The sequence below is a fragment of the Centroberyx affinis genome, unplaced genomic scaffold, assembly GCF_046629955.1.
Source record: "Centroberyx affinis isolate AG114_WGS23_722 - 3 ecotype Tasmania unplaced genomic scaffold, CSIRO-AGI_Caff_v1 ptg001386l_1, whole genome shotgun sequence".
NCBI classification, from domain to species: Eukaryota; Metazoa; Chordata; class Actinopteri; order Beryciformes; family Berycidae; genus Centroberyx; species Centroberyx affinis.
The window spans coordinates 90,989-112,135 of NW_027279869.1; the positions used below are offsets into that span (position 1 = coordinate 90,989).

Below are 21,147 nucleotides of genomic sequence, written 5' to 3' on the forward strand. Positions count from 1 at the left end.
AGAGAGCCTTCGATTATAAACGCTTTTATTCCATAAAAGAACAGGAGAAAGAAAACAACACCTCTTCTGCCTCCGAAAAACAGCACTGAAATCCAGTGGAGTTCCGCTAGGAAACGACTGATGGCAAATGTGCAAGTGAGAGAGCGACTACAGATAGGAGAGAAACCCAACCAAGCGATTAAAGGGGAGGTGCTTCATTCCCAGTGGAATATCCTATCCCCTTTTGCAGTCAGCCGACCGTTCATTCATTGAAATATCTGCGCATCAGATGAGCTGTTAAAGAAATATATCCCATTTAAAACCTGTAAGAGGAAAACAAATGCAAAGCAGGAAATGAAAATATATTTCATCTCACACGAATGCTCCCAATATCTCCATGTTCATTATTTAGTCACATTTAATCACTGTGGAGGATTTCCACTTTTTAAAGCTTTATTTAAGCTTTTTTTTTTTAAATGATTTTGCAGTATTCCTCAAAGAAAACAACAAATAAATAATCCACTGTAGCACCACATGCTGAGTTTCTGCCCCTGTGGGATGAACAAAACTCAGTGTGTAATCTGCTTCCACATAGGGTCTGCTGGAATAGCAAAATCCCATCATGCTTTGGGCAACAAGAATACCTTTTGAGGTGAACGAGGAGCTTGAGGATCTAAAGCTTATAGTGTAGACACACAAACACACCTTATCACATAGACAGAATGACAAAAGCACTGAGGCCTTTCCATTCTGATTGAAAGATAAGGCATTTTGTTCACTTGGCAGAGTGCGTTTCATCCTTTCACAGATGTCCCATTATCCAAGGTCCAGGCTAGTAAATTGGATTGTGCGCTACAGTGGGTGAGACCATCTAAGGCTGTTAAAAGACCGTAAATGCCTCTTTCTTTACGACAGCCATGAGCTCACTTTCTCCCAGGGGCGGGAGACTGGATGAGGTCATCATGCTAGAAACCACCCCCGCCACCACCACCACCACCATATCTCCCCCTACCTCTGCCAGTCTGCACCACTGTACATCAAGCACTGGCTCAAGACCCAGAAGTGGGTCATGGGAATCCACAAATGGGTCCCAAAATGATTCTGAAGGGATTCTAAAGCCAATGGGTGTGTGATTGCGAAAAATCTTTCCAGGTCTCTAGTCCAAATGAAATCCTCTATGGCAGTAGATTAGTAGCATTAAAACGGGATCAATTCCATGACATAAGCCTATACAAATCCTGGTAAATTAGTTTTTGTTTCTGAGGAAAAAAAATCCTCTCAAGATGTGGGTCCCAAGAGAAAAAGTTCTCCTTCTCTATTCCCTGTTTCTTATACTCTCCCAACCTCCCTCCTCTTCCTCACTTACCTTTACCCCAACCCCCCTTTTCTCTGCCTTTCTCATACCTTTGCCTCTTTTATCCCTCATCATATCTTTGACTCCACCAATCATCATCTTCCTCCTCCTGCAGTCATACCTTCCCCTGCTTCCTCCACACAACCCCCACAGTCCAACACCTCCTCTAACCCTCCTTCAAAGCCGTAACTCTCTCTCTCACGCACGTTTGAGCATACATGTAATTTTTCCTACCATCCTGGCCAAGGTGTGAGCCAGAACTGTATGAGACAAAAGAATGAGGCTGAGTAAGAGATGGAAAATCTAGATCAGCAATAAACAGACAGGCAGACAACAGAAAGAGAGAGAGAGAGAGAGAGAGAGAGAGAGAGAGAGATAGAAAAGAAAGATTTCCCACAGAGACACAGAGAGAGGGAGAGCAGGGGCAGAGAGGAGAGAGACAGAAATGGAAAAGCAAAATTTCTCACACAGAGAGCGATAATCACAGACAGAAAGACAGGTAAAGTCATTCCTCTGTTGTATTTATATGTGGAAACAAACACCAAAGCCAAAGATTTAATTGAATCCAACAGAAAATACTGCGCTGTGGAACATTTCAGGGAATTAATAAGATTCCCTAATTACAAAGGGCTAAATATGGATGTGACATTTCCTCTGAACTTCACGCCTTCAGATGTTTCTCCCTCCCACTTGAATAGCATCATTCATGAATTTGCAAGGTACACAAACATGCTCTCCCTTCTTTAGAGCATCAGTTGTACTACACACATGTACAACCTGATATGTAATATTTAATCACAAAAGGTCAACCGTTATGTTTCAAAGCCATGAATGTAATCTGAATTTGATCATGAGTGTTTTTGATTAGATTATGGGGATGTAAAGTAGGTTGCACAGAGAAGAGTTATGAGAAATTCCTGATTTCCATGGTTTCATCTCCCTTGCATTTACTGCCCTCATTTGGTGGCCCAGGTGTACTGCATTATTTGTGTCCCGTGGAACTGATATGCCCTGTCTTCATAACAGAGAGGCAAGTCTCACTTACGTTGATCATCTGTGAAATTAATTAGTAGTCAGTCATTAATGTCATATGGCCAGGAACTACAGATGAACATGTACAGAAATGTTTATTAATGTGCATTGTCCCTGTAAAATAGACTAATATAATAAATAAGTGAAATAAAGCAGGATGGAGCTCAGTAAGTCTTTGAATAGTAGAGTTACATTTAATTCTTGGAGGATGGTTCAGTCCACATTTATGAGTCACTTCACACACCTTCTTCACAGTAGAAACGCGATCCTTCCGGGTTGATCACCTCCAACGTTTCCATTGGTTGAATTCACTTTTTAGGTGTTAGTGATTGGCCAAAGTCTCCCAAATAATGAACTCTCCCATAACCCCCATGTTGCACTGGGATTTAGAGGTGCTGCTGCAGCGCAGGCTAACGACACTGGCAGGCTGTGCAGAGACGGATACTCTTACACATTTTATAGTAGCCTATTACACACAGAGTGAAAACTCTTACTTCAGCCCATATGGCCAAAAAACTCCACGCTGTCCCGCTACTGCATACGGCGGTCACAGAATCCGTCACTTAGAATCACCAATCACACGCTGATCCGGCGTTTTGCGCACTGCTGATTGGTTGATTTACGATTAGGGCGGGCGCATTTCTCCTGTCCGCCAGGCATCAGTGAGTGTTTTGCTGTGAGCAGCAGATGGGACAGAAGACACACCTGCCTGCCTGGAAAACGTCTGTCCTCCACAGGTAGTATCTCTCCTCCCGTGGACCTTTGACTTGTGTGAAGAGTGAATTGTATTTACCTGCTTATGAGTAGGATTTATGTTAAATGTTTGTGATTGGTAGATTGTTGATGGTGCATGTTGAAATATTGGCACATCTGAAATCGACCCATGCTGTTGAGACCACCTTTAGTGACTGAGCCAAGGGTAAAAAAAATGAAAACCCTTCTCATCCTTGCCTTGGACACCTGTTTGAATAACTGTAACTTACAGTAGCATGGTCTTCCAGCCTACTGTAACCTTCTAATTTCTTTACCTTGTCCGTTGCAGTGTTCCTGCTGAGACCGAGCCTATCAAGCCATTATGAAGAGTCTGAAAGCAAAGTTTAAGAAGAATGAGGTAAGAGTTGTTTAGTCTGTTCAAAATGTTCAAATCAACTTTCTGTTTGTTTTGATTATTGCTACACACTTGTTTTGGGATACCAGCCACACACGCTTTGTTTTAACCTAATTTTACCTAGTGTTCAGCTGCATTAGGTAATCATTTAAATAGGTCCCAGGTAGTGCTACGGTGTGTGTGTGTGTGTGTGTGTGTGTGTGTGTGTGTGTGTGTGTGTGTGTGTGTGTGTGTGTGTGTGTGTGTGTGTGTGTGTGTGTGTGTGTGTGTGTGTGTGTGTGTGTGTGTGTGTGTGTGTGTGTGTGTGTGTCTGGGGGGCACTGGGATTCAGTGTCACTGAGCAGCAGCAGGAGAGCACGGCCGTCTCCAGACTGGTGCTATAACCAGAGTTCTCAGGTAGCCTTCAATTATTCACACGCACGCACACACACACACACACACACACACACACACACACACACACGTTCAGAGAATCCCTAATTTCCTGCTGTCGTCCCCATGTTGCTCTGAAGGGCTTTGTATTGTGAAAGGTGAAATCATTCTTCAGACAGGACAGACAGGAGAGGAGCCATTCTGAACAATGTTTCTATAATGTGTTTTTATTGTTCTATTTTTTACGAGGACAGATACAAGCACAGGGAGATATGGCAAAGAGCTGCATGCTGTGTTGCTTCTCAGTGTTTTTAGCTATAGTGCTATAGTGTTTAATGCCTGTCCACGGATCAGATTGATACATACTGTCAGTACACTTGCACTTTTGGCAGTATATCAGAGCACTGGTATGAGCAGATGAACCAGCAACCTTTCGATTACTAGGTGGCTTCCATGACCAGCCTTCTGCCCAATGTCTGTCCATTTGGAGCCTGGCACTGCTGTTAGCACTAATGCAGAGCCTGTTACTGTAAGTGGTTATCCTAAACAGTCAAGGAGAAATTCTACTCCCCGACGCCTTGGTCTGTACAGTGAGTGATCCCTACAACCTGGGTGATGCGGCTGCTCCCCTTGGATGAGTATGAGTAGATTAATTTAACAGCCACTCAGTGAGTTCCTATCTCTCACTATTGCCCAACTGTTATAGATGGATGGTTAAATAGATAGATACACCCTTCTTCTTCCTTATAGTCCTTAATTTTCTGGCCTTATCTCCAGACTACATGCATATGTTACTATTACCTGTGTCATTATATTACACGTCATTTGTGTGTGTTCTTGCATCCCTCCGTTCATGTGTCAGCTAACCCCTTGTTATCTGCGTGTGATCAAGCCCTGCCTGAGTGACTGTTTCAGTTTTTCAGCTTGCTTGCGTTTGTGTGTTTCATCATGTCCCCTCTGCCCTGTGACTGCCAGCCCAGCAGAGCAGAGCGCAGCGCGGCGCAGCCAGCTTGTTTCTCCTGTTTCTGCTGAGTCCTCACATCATGCAGGCCCCGTTCTGTAGCTGCAGAGCCCAGATCTATGACGCTGCCAGGGGGCACTGTACAGGACCAGACAAAAAGTAATGGAGAGAGGAGGCAGCTTGCTATAGAGAAGACAGATAAGACAGTATTAGGTTAGAGAAAGGAGGACCGGGAGGAAAGCAAGGGAGGTGACGGAGTGTGTGTGTGTGTGTGTGTGTGTGTGTGTGTGTATGTGTGTGAGGGGTACAGTGAGCAGACTGGCTATGTCCCTGCTAGCAGCAGGAGCAAGAAGAGGGGAATGCATTTTGGATGCGAGAACACCGCAAAGGGAGACGTTGTTTTGAGGACAGGGAAGACCAGTGTGTGTGTGTGTGTGTGTGCAGGAGTGTAGGAGTGTATGTGTGTGAATGTATTTAAAGTGTGACTTGCAGAAGCTTTGATGTTTGACTTGGTGGTAGCATAACTACTCTGGGATGTAAATCTCTATTTGCTGTGATCACTCTGACCTCTGAGGGTGTCTGATAGAGGCTTATGGGTAGTTGAGTTGTATGCTTGCTATGTAGCCAGGCAGTGTGAGTGTATTGTGTGTCTGTGCGTATGGTCAGGCAGTACACACAGCGGTGCATGTGTACTGAGTGTATAGCTGTGTGTGTGTCTGTGTAGCTGTGTGTGTGGTGCCCTGCTAGCAGTATGGATCCCCAGCAGCCTGTTTTTAGCCTGATGAAGCGTTTCTGTCCTTGTTTCAGCCTGCTGCCACTACCAGTAGGTATCCCCTCTCTCTACTGAACAGGCAGTCATTTGAATAGCAAAGGAAATTAATCTTTATCTGTGTTTATCGCTGACTTCACAGTAATCTTTCAGAAGTTTTGTATGACTCGTGAAACTTCTCGTATCTCATTTGTCTCTTTGCTATCTCCTCTCTTAGTACAGACTTTTACTGTATTAGTAGACTGTTTTATTACATGGACAGCATCACTAGTTGTCATTCCTTTTATGGATTGGCACATGTGTCATATGTCGACCAGTGGCTGCTACACAGAAATTCAATGCTATGCTTATTACTCAAATTCTGCTAATTCCACTTGTATTTCTTTGGGTTGCACAGACATTCATTGTTCTGTATGTTATGAGATACAGAGTGCGGTACAGTATCAGTTTCCACTGGGGCAGGAGGTGGGACAGGGTTGTGACCTGCTGTGTGGCTTCGCCCCCTCAGAGTCAGGACTGGAGTAAGAGCGATGAGAGGCTCCTGCAGGCTGTGGAGCAGAACGAACCCGACAAAGTCTCCGCCCTCATCGTCAAGAAGGGTCTCTGTCCCACCAAGCTGGATGCTGAGGGCAAGTCGGCGTAAGTTGAGCACCTGATTTTTCCCTTTTTCAGTAACTTGAAGTAATTCAAATATCAGAAGTAATTGTATTCATTCCCATTTGTGTTTATTATCATATTGTAAAGGTTAAAGTGGTAAGTGGTGCAAGATTCTGTTTTTATTTTGGCGACATCTTTGGTGCTCAGGGCTCATTACTGTGGTGTTTCTGCACTGCACTTCCCAGAGATCACCTGTCAATCAAACAGTGTGTCCAGTACTGTGACGTCTTTTTCCTGTGATTTCCTGCTGATGAAGTTTAAGTTTCTGTAGCTACCAGTATTTTCTTTGTTCAGCCATGGTGGCTGTTGCTGCTCATGCTAACTACCCAGTTCTTCTTCTGTTTGTTCCAAACAAATCGCTGTTGCTGTTTCTGCTAAAAATCACTTCTGTGCACCTATTTTTAGAACAGCAAATGGAAAAGCTTTCATCAACTGGGTATAGATTGAATCACTATTGCATTATATCAATCGACAATAGAGAGTAGCAAAACATAAATTATTTTTTATGAAAATGCCACAGATTACTTTTACATTTAATTAAACAAACAAATATTAAATAAGAAGTGATAAAATAAAATATGATAGATTAATAATATTTAAGCTTGCCTAACCTTTATACATATTTCATGTGTCCATGTATCATCCTGGCAGGTTCCACCTCTGTGCGTCCCGAGGTCGTCTGGACTGTCTGGAGGTCATCATCTCTCATGGAGCCGACCTCAACATCACTGATGGCACTGGTATGGTAGTTTCTTATAAAAAAGTTTTGTCTCATAAACCAAGGCTGTTGAATCAAATGTTTCATGGATTGTTCCAATATTAAATGTCTCTCTGTGCCTCTTTTTCTTTGTCACTCTCATCTGGTTTGGTTGTACACTGACTTAAGGCTTCAGTGCCCTTCATCTAGCTGCCAAAAACGGCCAGCCAGAGTGTTTAAAGAGACTTTTACAGGTAAAACAGACATCACAATCAGGTTAACTAATAATAAACAATAAATAAATAATGCTCATGGTAAACATGAATTTGAAGTAAGTATTAATTGCAAATGTTGCATTCCTTACTATTGCGCCTATTTTCTCTAACAGGAGAGATTGGGTGTAGACAGCACAGACAGCATTGGTAGGACACCATTGCACCATGCAGGTAACAGTTGCAGCACCACAATATGACATCAGTTTGGTTTGATAACTGTCATGATTTTGCACATTGGCACATTTGGCAATACCAAAATGTCATGTAAAAATGTACCTACCATTCAAATTGCAAAAAGTAGTGCTTAGAGATTCAGCAACATTTCATGATGTAACTAATACAATAAATGTGTTGAGCATGTGATGTGTATGGCATCAACCATAATTCAGCTTCTTTCCTGCAGCGGTCAGTGGCTGCTTGTCCTGCACTGAGACGCTGTGGGACTTCAAAGCCAATCTAGATGTCCAGGACGGGGTAGGATGAGGATTTTACTGTTTGGTTGTAGTTGTGACAAATGTGAATGATTGATTATGATTTACTTGTTAATTGCTCTTGCATAGTAAAAGTCACCATTGGTCATCTTTATTACATAGAGCTGAATGTTGCTCTGTAATGTTTGGATCACATTGTCTCTGTGTCTCTGTCAGGATGAAGCCACCCCGCTGATCCTGGCAGCCCAGATGAGCAGAGTGGAGCTGTGTGTCTTTCTGTTGGGTCGAGGGGCCAATGCAAACATACAGGACAACCAGGGAAGGTACTGCACTTCTCTTCATGTCTTCAGGGTCACATTCAGACCTTGACTTTAGCTTCACACAGTGGTGAAAAGTTGTTGTTTACACATACACCTCACCCTGACCATTCCAACCCAGTTATGTGTGGGGAATCCGGGGATAAAAGGCTTCCTACAAGATGCACACTTTAGGTGATTAATATGTAAATCAAGGCATGTCACCCTTCACAGTATGCAGATTCTGATTCTAATTTAAGTCAATTTGTCAGGAAATATCCCAATAGCAAGTTGCCAATTCAATATTTGTGCCCAGTCGTCCTAAACAAAATTGAATTAAAGGCATTTCCTCAGAAGCAGACAGACATAAAATGGTCCTGAAAAGTCCATGGCCCAGTTTTCCACCATACCAAAGGGAAGGCCAAAAAGGCCAATGTTTTGAATAAACCTGAGTGCAAGTGAAGACATGCCCACAAACCTAAGCATACACATTGAATAAGCCAAATATGAATAGAAACAGCTCAAATGTGTGTAACTTAATCCGTGGTCTGAACAGTACACTGTCTAATACACTGTTTTATAGTGGAGATTTCTTGTAAGGACATTATCAATTCACCTTCTTAATAATAATTCCAAAACATAATGCCTTTGATGAATGCAAATGTTTATTTTTTTAATATCACACCCTTCATGTGTGAAAATAACCAGTGTTTGTTAATGATAAAGTCACAGACAGGTTTTCAGCTCCTCCTCTGTGTGGTTGGGAGGTTCAGTGAGGCAGCGTTTGTTTGGGCTGCTGGACTCTTCTCCGTCCATCTCACTGGCTGCTCTCTTGTTCCTGCTGCTGCCTGTGGCCTCGTCAGACGGGGCAGTGGCCTTCCTCCCCCGACGCTTCTTCTCTGGGAGAGTATCAGGGTCCTTGAACGCACGGATCCTAAGAACCCACTTTGGTCTCTTGGGCTCGTTCGCTGTCTGAGTGTCAAGACCGTCCTTCAGCCCCTGGAGACTGGAGCATGAGGCAGTCTTCTGTGGGGAGCCAGGACTCAGAGGAACCCTCTTCAGGATCATTTTTATAGCAGTCGGGTTGTTGGGGTCAGAACAGAGGAAGGATTTCCACACAAAGTCTTTAGCACTCCTCTTGGATTTCTTCACTTTCTGAGTGTCAAGACCGTCCTTCAGCCCCTGACTGGCTCTGTCCTCTGGCTGCACAGCATTGTAGGCCACACACTGCAAGGCCTGCTGAGGCAGACTGGGACATGAGGCAGCTTTCTGTGTTGAGCTAGGACCAGGAATCTTCTTCAGGATCATTTTTATAGCAGTTGGGTTGTTGGGGTCAGAACAGAGGAAGGATTTCCACTCAAAGTCTTCAGCACTGGGGACAGGCTTGGGACGCAAGTCAGGACCTCCAGCGAGACGAATGGCTTTCAGTTTGGCACCCAGGTGGAAAATTAGAGGTGGCCTCTGGAAAACAATGATCTGAGAATTATCCCCTGGTTTACTTCCTACATAGAGCTGGAAAATGTTGTGTATTCAGTTCTAAAATCCTTCTCCTGACATTGTTGCACATAAAATCCATAATATAGTGCAGTAACTTAAAATAATTTAATTTAAATTAATATAATTTAATTTTAAATATAAACCTGTCTTACCTTTTCTTTTTCCATAGCTCGTAAATGGATTGCAGGTTTTGCTCTTTTCAAAATTAATAGAGTAGTAGTTGAATATGTGATGATAGTTCAGGCATCAGTCAACAGAATAAGTTGCATCTCCAAAGACATTGGAACTCTAATGACCCATTGTTGCATCCATCCATTGTTATGTGTCATCATCATGGAATCATTCTAATAATTTACCTCTGTGTGGTATTCCATCCCAGTATCTTTGGATATGCAAATGCTTACAAGTACAACATTGTTTTCAAATATTATGGCTTTTCTTACAACTGTTGGCACAAACCACTTGAGGAATATCTAAGCTTCCATTGGCCTCTATTTATGAAATGGAAGTTAGCAAAAACACAAGGCTTCAAATATACAACAGCCAAAGGGAACCTCTTAAAAATAACCTTCCAGCTCTATATAGGAAGTAAACCAGGGGATAATTCCTTGATCAGCCTTTCCAAGAAGCCCCCTATGATTACAATATAATTATGATAACAAGCAGCCAGTGAGATGGACAGAGGAGAGTCCAGCAGCCCATCCAGACGCTGCCTCACAAACACTCCCAGCCACACTGAGGAGGAGCTGAAAACCTGTCTGTGACTTTATCATTAACACACACTGTTTATTTTCACACATGAAGGGCATTATATTTAGAAAATAAACATTTGCATTCAGCAAAACTGTTGTGTTTTGGGATTATTATTTAGAAAAAGTGATTTGATTTGATTTGAATTATGTCATTAGCATAAACCTCTGCTATAAGACAATGTGTTTAGGGCCCAATTCCAACTGTGCTGAGTTATGCTGGTCTTCCACAGATTGAGATATAGAACATTTGAGCTGCTAATATTCAGACTTGACCTGTTTATTGTGTGATTTGAACGAGTCAACAGTGCTTGTTTGCACACAGGTTTATTCAAAATCTTGGCTTCTGAAAATCATCAACACAGCTCAGTGATCAAGGCTTGATCCATGCAGAAATGCTGGATGCACTGGGTATCTGTTAAATTTGGTACATTTAAATGATTTCATTCTACCCTCCATCTGCCATGGTAGTGCCGTATGTCTTGATTGTCCCTTCTCAAGCACAGAAATGACAGGACACATCTTGATTGCTTAGTTGCGAAGTCGTCAAATTGCCTTAAATGCCATTATAATTGGTAAGAGATCAAACAAGCAACTCTGCGTGGCGCTTAAGAGAAAGTCAGAATCAAGCCCTATATGAAAAAGAGATACAATCTTCACAATACATGGTGCTGCATTGTAGCTTAGATGACTGTGATAGATGGATGTGATTGTATTGCTGGCTTGCACCATGTAGTTTTGGTGTGTCTGCTGAACTGTCACCCCTGTTGTGCTGTGATACTGTGTCTGGTGTCCTGTCCTAGGTCGGCCCTGATGCTGGCCTGTGAGAGCGACAGCGCAGAGACGGTGGAGGCTCTGCTGAGAGGCGGGGCCAACACACAGCTGGTCGACGCTCTTGGCCACGATGCCACCCACTATAGCGTAACCACGGGCAACCAGCTCATCACGCAGCTACTGCAGGATGGAGCACCTCCAGGTATGTGTTCTCTCCCACCTCTCAATTTCAACAACAGTTACAATTTAGGCATTTAGCTGATGCTCTTATCCAGATCAACTCCCAACGAGTGGGTTCAGTGTCTTGCTCAAAGACACATTACTGTTGATGAGCTAAACATTGATGTTTGCCGGAATTGAATTAGGACCCGTCTCTCTAACCACTAGGTCACCATGTTGCCCTCTCACAGATTGGAAGGGAATGACCTGGCTTTTCCTTCTGGAAAGTGATTAAGTGCATAGCTACCATTGCCTGTGAGGCTAGGAAACATTTTTCCATTGAAAAGATACACGTGATTCCACCTAAGGTTGCTCAAAGATCTCAGAAGACCTTACCAGCTGGAGTGTGCAGTTCCTCTGACAAATTACTCTCTGTTACGATCATAGAATAATGAATCAAGCCTAATTAGTCTTGTTAAATGAAGTAAGTGGAATAAGTCAAAGAACACAGGACACAATTAATATTTCATATGTTGCATGAATATTTATAAGTCTATGAATAAGAAAAGCGGACCAAATAAAGGTTCATGCATAGAAGTAGCTCTCTGACATGAAACCTGCTCCTGGCAGTTAGACCAGTATCCTGCAGACCCAGTTTAGGACTCCGGTCTGCGGCTGTTCTCCTCTGGATTCTGGCTGTGTTTCTCTGCTCCCCCAGGAAATGACTGTAATCCGAGGAAGTGGATCAAGGGGACAGCTGGGGGTGATTGTTAAGTGGGGTTAAAAAAAAAAGAGACAGAGAGGAAAGGCTTGTTCCACTTTTATCTTCAAACAAAGGCATTGCTGATTTATGAAAAACAGATGTGTGGCTAGTTTGAAAAGGAGATGAAGGAGAGAAAAGAAGCTTAAGTGGGTGTGCATGTGATATGTGCACAGCTAGTTTTAATTCTGTAATAGAAGAGTTGGGTGGATGAGTAAGATTTACAGTAAGACATATGGATGGGACTGTCATAATTTTAACTACACAGTAAATAAGAAAGACAGAGAGAGAAAAAGCGAGTGCGTGTGTGCTTGTGTTCTGCACATATGTAAATGCTTGAATGTTCACATGCCTCTCTGTGTTTGAACCTCATTGCTCTGAAGGTTGAAGTGTCTTGCTGTCTGTCTGTCTCTCTCCATGCATACATAGTTGCTGAGGGCACAGACGAGGAGGTAACATTGCATCGCTGTGTTTTGCATGACTCATTATATCAATGAGAACATTGTCCAATATACAGTACGTTACTACATAGGCCGATCACATTGTACATGTTTTCCAATATGAGATCATTGTTTTTGTGTGCTGCTTGCTTTCTGTTGGCTTTGCTTCAGTTGCTGTCCCTCATCTCATATTATTTTCCTGCGTTCTCCTTTTTCATTTGGAGTTTGACCTCTGCTTCTCTGTTAACAATCCCCCCCCTCCCTCCAGCAGCCCCCAGCCCCCCCACCACCCCCACCCCCTCCACCTGTGCAAGGGGGGACCACCCCCCGTAAGAGGAAAGCCCCTCCGCCTCCCCGCTCTCCTCCCCAGGTACTGTAAGAAACCATCTCCATTGACGGTACTGTTTTACCACGTTTACAGTATCCTCACTGTATACAGCAAATGAGATTCCAGGGTATCTTTATTTTTTTACAGTAAGCTGGATGATATCTCTGTGACATAACAACACATCCCAACAGATCAGCTCTGCATATCGTCATTTCTGTGATGGCTAATAAAGATGCATTTCATTCTACTCTACCACCACCATGATCCAGGGCTTGCCACCCTCTCCAGAGCCCCAGAGTCCTGCTCCCCCTGCCCAGTCCCCCGAGCCCCAGTCCCAGTCTCCCTCTCCCTCTCCCCAGCCCCCAGAAACACAGTGCTCTACCCAGGGCGGCCTCGTAAGTCCTGGTGCTTTTTATATTTGGTTCAGTTGATTTGTTTTTGCTTTGCCACAGCTGCAGTTGATCCTCCTGTGATACATGCAGTGTAGCGATGTTACTGACACGTTTGTTTAGCTGGGAGACTGTATAAGTATTCACATTTTCTGTGTTTGTGTGTGTAAGCCGGAGGATGAGGAAGTGTTTGAGGAGATCCGACGGCTGCGTCTGGAGAGAGGCCGTCTGCTCCAGAAGATCAAAGGCCTGGAGCAGCAGCAGCAGAGCGCCCTCTCTGCCTTGGAGGAGGTACTGCACTGCAGGCAGCATCACACGCCCCCTTTTCATTGCTCTCTCTGCAAATATCCCATTGTTCCATTTGAACCCTGCTATACATCATTCCCCACTTTATAGCTGTGTGTGTGTGTGTGTGCGCATGCATCTGTGTGTGTGTGCTCTCTAGTTGTCCCAGCTGAAGGAGCGTCTGGGGCAGGCGGAGGCGGAGAGGGACAGACTACAGGGGGAGCTGGAGGAGCTGAGGGGAGGCCATGGTATCGGGGCCAGTGACTCTGAGGACATGGACGAAATGTTGGACTTCCCAGGTGTGTATTGTGCGTGTGTGTGTGTCCATGTGTGAGTCTGTGCCCCATGCATGTGTCCATTACAGCTACAAAGGTTTGAAAGTTTGATACGTGTCTATCATATCAGGGAGTACACTGATTGGCTTCTGTTGTGATTTCTCTTGATCCTCTCCTCCAGAGAAGCTGCTCTCCAGGCGGTCCAGAGCGTCTCCTGGCCAGGATGAGGCCACTTCCCATGGGGAGACAGACTCAGGAGACGCAGGCACTGTGGCTCAGCTCCGCAAACAAATAAAGGAACTTAGCTCAGAAAACTCTGAGCTCGTTCTCAAAGTGCAGGTGAGGTCAGGCATAACACTAATGCACAAATACAAACACAATGTATAAACACACTCGCACGCACACATACAAACACACACACTCAATATCTCCCAGACAAATGCACACAATCATTATCTCCCTTGTCTCTCTCACATATACACTCACACACACACACACGCACACACTCACCCACACACAGATTCCCAGGCGTCTTTAAGGAGGATGAATTGACAGAGGAGGGATTATTAAAAGGGCCCCCCGTCAGCAGATGAGGATGCTGGTTCAAGAGTGGCTGAGCCGTGCCCAGACTCGACCATTAGTCATGACCACTTAAACTTTATGACGCTGCACTCTGGAGTAATGAAACACTGAAGCAGTAGCGTTGGACCAGGTATAAATAGAACAGAATGGCATCAAAGAGAGGCACGGGGCTGTATTGTAGACATTCTTCACTAACTGGGTCATGCTGTTTGGAGGTAGACAGAGCTTTTTCACACTGGAGTAAAATCAAACTGAACTGCCCTGTGCTGGCACGGTTGCTCATTCACAACTATATGTGTGTGATTAGCAGTGATCTAGGCCAGGGAGTTCAGATCAGCCCCGTTGTGTGAAAACAAGACCAGACAGGGAAGTAGGGCTGGGAATAGAGAGGCAATCTAAAGTCTGGTATGAGAGCAGAGGGAGACTGGGTCTGTGGAAAGAGGTCAGCAGACCAGTAAACTAGAACCACAACCTCTTGATGTGGTGTCTATGGTGGGGGAGGGCAGGCTAGGAGACCATGACTCATGGGAACTTGACTTGATTAAGTGATGAAGACTTACAGTCCGTGTTATTCACCCAATTATCAGCCTAGCATTATTACCAGTTCTGTAACCAGTAACATTGTGTGCAATAGACCTTAATTTGTGTTTGTGTTTATTGCCCTTTGATCATCTGGCTTGTTCTTAATCTCCTAACCAAATTGTATTTTTATTCCTCCTGATATGAGACCAAAGCTCATTTCAAAGATCATTTTAACATTTAAATCTATATTCATTTCACAGCCTAGGTTCTATATGCTATTGTAACTCATATGGTTCAGAGTTGACTGACAAACATTACAATGCATATTATTAAAAGGTGTCAACCCCCATAAACCACTGCTCTTGTCACTGTGTGGTGTTTAGATGCTGGAGATGTTTGAGAAGGATGACACCGACATGCAGAGCTCCAGCCCAGACTTTGTCCCTACAGCCCAGTATGAGACACTTAGGAGGGAGTTTGAAGCCCTTCAGGAGCGCTACTCTCAGGCTCAGGCTTCAGAGGCCTCCAGCATGGCAGAAGAGCGGTAAGATTCATTCATTCATTCGTTCATTAATTCATTAATTCATTCACATTTATCACTAGCAAACAGAAGTAGCCATCAGAGTTCATGTTCATCTGAACTCCTCCATGAACCAGGCCTTTACTGTGAGATGTGCATAGTACCTTTGCAAATATCAGTGACCAGACCAGCAGTCATTTGTGGAGTCAGTCTATAAGTGTCACTTTAAAGTGTCAAGCATTTGATTTATTCTTCAGCATCCTGGTGGCTCAGCAGGCTAAGGCACATACTGTGTACTGGTGATGTCATGGATTTGAATCTGACTGTTGACCTCTATCACATCATTTCTTCTCTTTCTAACATCATCCACTGTAGACTAACTGATAAACAATGTGTATATTTGTGTATTATCAGAGGTTGTGGTTATCCACTTTGATGGTTAATGTATTGTACATTATGATGATGATGTTTTCTTCACTTCTTCATGGTCATGAATGATTTATTAATTGATTTATGGCTAAACTGACTGATAACCATTGTCTTGTTCTGCAGAAGTGATGAGAAGTCTCAGGACGGAGGTGAGGAGGCTCTGAAAGAGAAGCTGCGTGGCCTGGAGGAGCAGCTGGCCTCCTCCCAGACTGAGCTGGAGGAGCTGAAGGAACAGGTGCGCCTTGGGGTGCTCTCTGTGGAGATACTGGATGGCGAAAGTGAAGGGGATACCCCCAAGGCAGGCGCTGGGACAGGGGGTGGGACCGGGGCTGCAGAGGAGGGGCTGAGGCAGGAGGCACAGCAGCTGAGAGCGAGGGTGACGGAGCTGGAGGCGGAGCTGGCTAAGAGACAGGGCGAGGCAGGGGGCCAGAGCGGCCAGGACAGTGACACAATCAAACAGCTGACGGCCAAAGTAGAGGAACTCCAAGCTGCACTGGCCAAGAGAGAGTCTACAAAAGAGGAAGGGGAAAAGGACAACGAAGGAGGAGAGGGGGAGACTGTGAAGCGCCTCCGTGACAAGGTGACTGAGTTGGAGGCAGCGCTGGCGGAGAGCAGGGCGTCAGGGAAGCTGGATGCAGGGAAGGAGAGAGGAGGAGCAGGAGATGTGGAAGGGGATCTGGTGCGTCGCCTCCAGCAGCGTATGGGAGAGCTGGAGGGGGAGCTGAGGAGGTGTGTGCCCCGGTCAGAGCTGGAGGAGGTGCAGGTGACCCTGGGGCTGCAGTGTGAGCAGCTGGCCAGAGAGAGGGCCGAAGTGGCCACAAGGCTCAACAAGGCCCTGCTGGAGCTGGAGAGACTCAGACCTCCTCCACACCAAGACGGAGATGAGGAGGAGGAAGAGGAGGAGGAGGCGCGCTCGGAGAGCTCAGAGCCCTCAATCACATCAGGTGTGTGTGTTTCTGTTTGTGTTCAGTGTCATTTTTTCTACATAAAGTAATGACCCTTTTTTTTTAGAGAGGAACGGAAACATGTTTTCATAAAGTTGGCATTGTGTCAGAGGAAGCTATGAATATGAATCAAACAAAGCCTACAATATGACCTCCAGCGAAGAGCAGAATGATTGTTAGTCCTGGACTTTTCTGTCCAATCAAAATGCTGAATTGGCTTTCGTAAGTTGTGAATGATTATGACTCTATCCAATCAGAGCACTCCAGACGAACCCTGGCGGCAGTGAGGGAGGAACTGGAGGTGGCGAGGCAGGAAGCGGCCCAGGCTCTGGACTGTCTGTGTGCTGAGCGGGAGGGCCGGGCACAGGACGCCATGCAGCTGCATGAGGCAGTGCCGCTCTCGAAACATAAGGAGGCGCTGTCTGCAGTGTCAGAACAGCTGGCGCAGACGCTGCAGGAGCTCCAGGAGGAGAGGACCCTGCGCGGCGAGGCCCAGGAGCAGGCTGCCGGGCTGGAGGCCCAGCTGCAGGCCATGCAGGACTCCATACCCAGGGAGGAGCATGAGAAAGTCAAGGTCAGCAATCTATAATAAAATCTATAATAAGGATGATCAGAAGAAACAGTTTAGTCATCACAAAATTAGATATCCACTGTTTGACAAAGGCCTATTTTGACAGGATGATCATTAATATGAAAATGAAACACAGTATGGAGTATTACTAAGGTTGTTAGCCATTTTAAGACCTTGGTTTGAGAATGGGTTCAGCTGTTTTTTTGGGGGTTTTTTTGTGAATTTCGGATAAAAATTATCTCTCAAAATGGATATATGGATTACAAAATGGATTTTGGAATGAAACAGTTGTGGGTTGTCAAGAGGGATAGAAGGGATAGAATGAAGCTTAATTGTTTATTATACTTTACCTAAATGGTACAGTTAATACAATAATACATTTACACATAGTAGGTAGTAGGAGGAGTAATAGAGCATTTAATTATTCCTCATGGGGAAATCATTTTGCAGCAGATGCACACAACATCACGGTACGTACAGTAACAGGACAAACAACAACACATACAACAACACTTCCATCTCACTTAGAGTACATTTTGCTCAAGAGACTTTTTGAAAATCACCCTCAGTCAATTCGATATAACTTTTTATGATGTTACTGTACAGAAAGTAGAATTCTTCAGGTCATCCTTGTGCTTGCCACCTCTCAGGCAGAGCTACAGCGCTCCCTGCAGGCCAGTGAGAGCAGTGCAGCAGCAGCTCAGGAGGCTCTGAGCGAGAAGGAGATGGAGCTGAGGGGGATGAAGTCCCAAAAGGCAGCAGAACAGGGTCTGATCTCCAAGGAGGACCACGAGGCCCAGAGACTCTCCCTGCAGGCTGAGATCAACACCGTCACAGCCCGTTTCAACGACCTCACCCGCAAACATGAAAAGACCTGCACTGAGGTGTGTGTGTTTAATAGTGGACTGGAATGGAGCATAGTGGTATATGTGTGTGTGTGTGTGTGCGTGCGCACATGTGTGTGTGCTGTGTATTTTTGTTCCTGCCTTATCCAATCCCAACTAACGCCACTCAAAGAGAGCCATGCTTCACAGAGGTCTCCTTTCTCCCTCTGCATTATTCATACGTGTATTACTTTCTCTATTCTATACCTCACTCGCTTTCATTGATTCCCTCTCTATTTCTGCTTACTGATGCATTGAAGAACTGTATATGCATTGACAATAGGTTCCTGATAACTCTCCAAACATCATTTTCCTTCCCCCTGTCTGATGGTGTTGTGGAATACAGTGTAAATTCACTCCACAAATTGAAATACCCTCACTTGGTCTACTAGGCTAATAGCCTTTCTGCGGTTCAGTTGCTGATTTGAAAAGACTGAGATTTGAAAAGACAGAGAGATTAATAAGGTGCCACATTTCCACACAGAGAATGGAAGTTATAACAGGCTCCTGTGTACCTCACAAATTGAGTCCTGCTAAAAGTAGTGGTTCATTTCCTTACAAAACCTTTTGGGCACACCTCCAAACTTAGGAACTTAGTGTTGTTAGGTGTTCACACTTGACAGCATTGAACCAATTTGCTGGGGTGTAAGTTCAGTTTGGCTATTCAGCATTGGTAAAGGAAGCAGTATAGTTACAACAAAGTCCAACTTGCCCAAAGCAGAAACACAGTTAAACAAGGCACTGCATGCAAATTTCTGTATACTCACTGCAGCTCTGTTCTTCATTTATGTACACTTAAAGCCAGTGTGGGCGCATAAAGATTAAAGAGGCAACCATGACCTAGGGAGAGCGGAAATAGCGGTGACCAAAACTCAGGCGGAACAACAACTATGGCTGTGGTGAAAGAGCGACTTAGGGAGTGTGAGGATTTAGAGGCCGATTTATTATATGTTCTGCTGAAAAAAAGTAGAAAAGGGAGATGGTATGTTTGTCTACTAAATCAATCCAGGAGACAAGAGAGAGTTTAGCACAAGATGTTGGCACAGGAATGTAAACACAGGAAATGAACCAGAGGTGGAAAGGAGAAGCTTTTCTGCAAGGCAACACAAGCAAACATATTGTTTAGACCAATTGCAGACGGTCACGCAGTAGGGGCTGTTGTGTGAAGAATTTGACCAGTCCACATTAAAATAGGCCAGCAAGCCGGTGCACACTGCAGAGTCCAAAGTAGGGATTCATTTTTTCTGCAAATGTGTCCTTTTGTCCAAAGTCTATACTGGTGTCAGTGATTGTGAGTCAACCCCATATACTTAGTCTAGGCTAATAAAGCCAGAGCTTTCATTCAAGTTGGCTCCATGACCAAAAGCAGACAACACTGGTGTAGTTGCATGGTGCCACTGATGGTTTTACTGGTCTAGGTGTTCCAGGTGCAGAGGGACGCTCTGTTTAACAAGAGCGAGCGGCAGGTCGCGGAGGCCCAGCTGGCCACAGTGCAGCAGCAGCTATCCGACTTACAGGCCAAGTCCAGCCACATCCAGGAGCTCCACAAGGACATCCAGGAGTCCCAGGGCCTGGTCAAGGAGAAGGACCGCAAGGTGAGAAATGGACGGGTGAAGAAAGGGATTGAGGGAGTGAGATGGGAAGGACAAAGAGTGGAGGTGTGTGTTGGTGTGTGTATGAGAGAGAGAGGGGGAGACAGAGAGAACGATAGAGAGATGACGAAAGTGAGAACTCAGGAGGCAGTGGTATCCATAAGGTAGGAGGAACAAACTTGCAATCAGTAGGCCGTCAGTTCAACAGCTACTGTATCAAGGCACTTAACTCCTAATTAATGCATTGGAACTGCTCCTAACAATAGAAGACTATAGTTACACTGCATGAACGTGAAGCTACCTGGCGGGGTTGAAAAAGATCATGCATGCTCAGCAAAACCCTTCCTTGGGTGGGAAAAAAACCTGCATTGGCTGTTCATTGGTATTCCAAGGCAGATTTTTAGTCTGTTCTGCCCCCAAGGCCAAACTCCGATGTGTCGGTGTCCCTGCAGATAACAGAGCTGTCCAAGGAGGTGTTTCGACTGAAGGAGGCTCTGGGAGCTCTCTCGCCTCCTCTCGGCATCACCTCCTCCTCCTCAGCCACCCATCATGGTAACCCTGGGCAGCAGATGGCACTGCAGAACAGGGTGGCGGTACTCTCCCAGCAGCTCCAGGTGAGGACAGAATTGAGGTTGCATATTTTTTAGTCTGTTGGAGGGGAAAACCCTAACCCGCAAAAGTACATTTTTCACGCAAGAAAAAACAGGGATGTTTTTATGTTGATGCCCATGAATGTTTGAAACTATATAATGGGTTTTAGATTGGTATCATGGCCCCCAGGACAAGAAAATTACTCACATAAAGCACATGAAGGACCTTCACCACAAGTAAAAATATGAAAACCACCGGCAGCAATATGTCCCATGACCTTTTTGCAGGATTGGGAGCGGAAACACAAGCAGGTGGTGGCTGTATACCGCTCCCATCTGCTGGCAGCTGTACAGGTCAGTTGAACACACACACAATTGAAAAGTGATTGAAAAGTGATTAAGCCATGAGCACAGTCAATAAGTACTGTGAGTTGCAAAATGTTGTATTTTGCTGAGGATGTGCATGTGTGTCTTTGTGCCTTTGCATGTGTGTACATATGTGCGAATATGTATGAACGTGTGCATATATGTCTGTTTGCTTGTGTATTTTTGTGTGTGTGTGTGTGTGTACTTTGGTGTGTATTGTCCAACAGGGTCGTATGGATGAGGAGGTGCAGGGTCTGCTACTCCAGATCCTGAGCATGACGCATAAGGATTAGTAGGGACATTGAGCGTTACAGTACCTGCCAGTCTCCTCTAGTCCTTATACAGGTCAAGAAAATGCAGCTCCTGCACAGCAACCTATGGGACCCAACATTATTCATATAGATAACACTCACAGAAAACCAAATGCGAGTGATCTGTGTTCAGAAGTAGCTGCATGCCTACAGTACAGTAACCTACACACAGCCGTAGAGCTTGACTGATAACCAAGCAGTGAAACGATAGAACTGTAGAGTGCCTTCATGGCTGGAGAGATACTTGAT

The 21,147-nt window shown here is 44.8% G+C and overlaps 1 protein-coding gene across 1 annotated transcript; it reads left to right on the plus strand.

Moving 5' to 3' along the window:
* Positions 1-3,440: 3,440 nt before the first annotated feature.
* Positions 3,441-20,880, plus strand: ankrd24 (ankyrin repeat domain 24). The gene is given in 22 exon segments (XM_071526142.1): positions 3,441-3,476; positions 6,084-6,214; positions 6,884-6,972; positions 7,119-7,183; positions 7,318-7,375; positions 7,608-7,678; positions 7,852-7,958; positions 10,981-11,153; positions 11,243-11,250; positions 12,582-12,680; positions 12,908-13,033; positions 13,199-13,318; positions 13,473-13,614; positions 13,766-13,926; positions 15,075-15,256; positions 15,764-16,584; positions 16,842-17,158; positions 17,806-18,039; positions 19,458-19,634; positions 20,084-20,245; positions 20,510-20,575; positions 20,815-20,880. Coding segments are annotated over 22 exon segments (3,411 nt in total).
* The last annotated feature ends 267 nt before the right edge of the window (positions 20,881-21,147 follow it).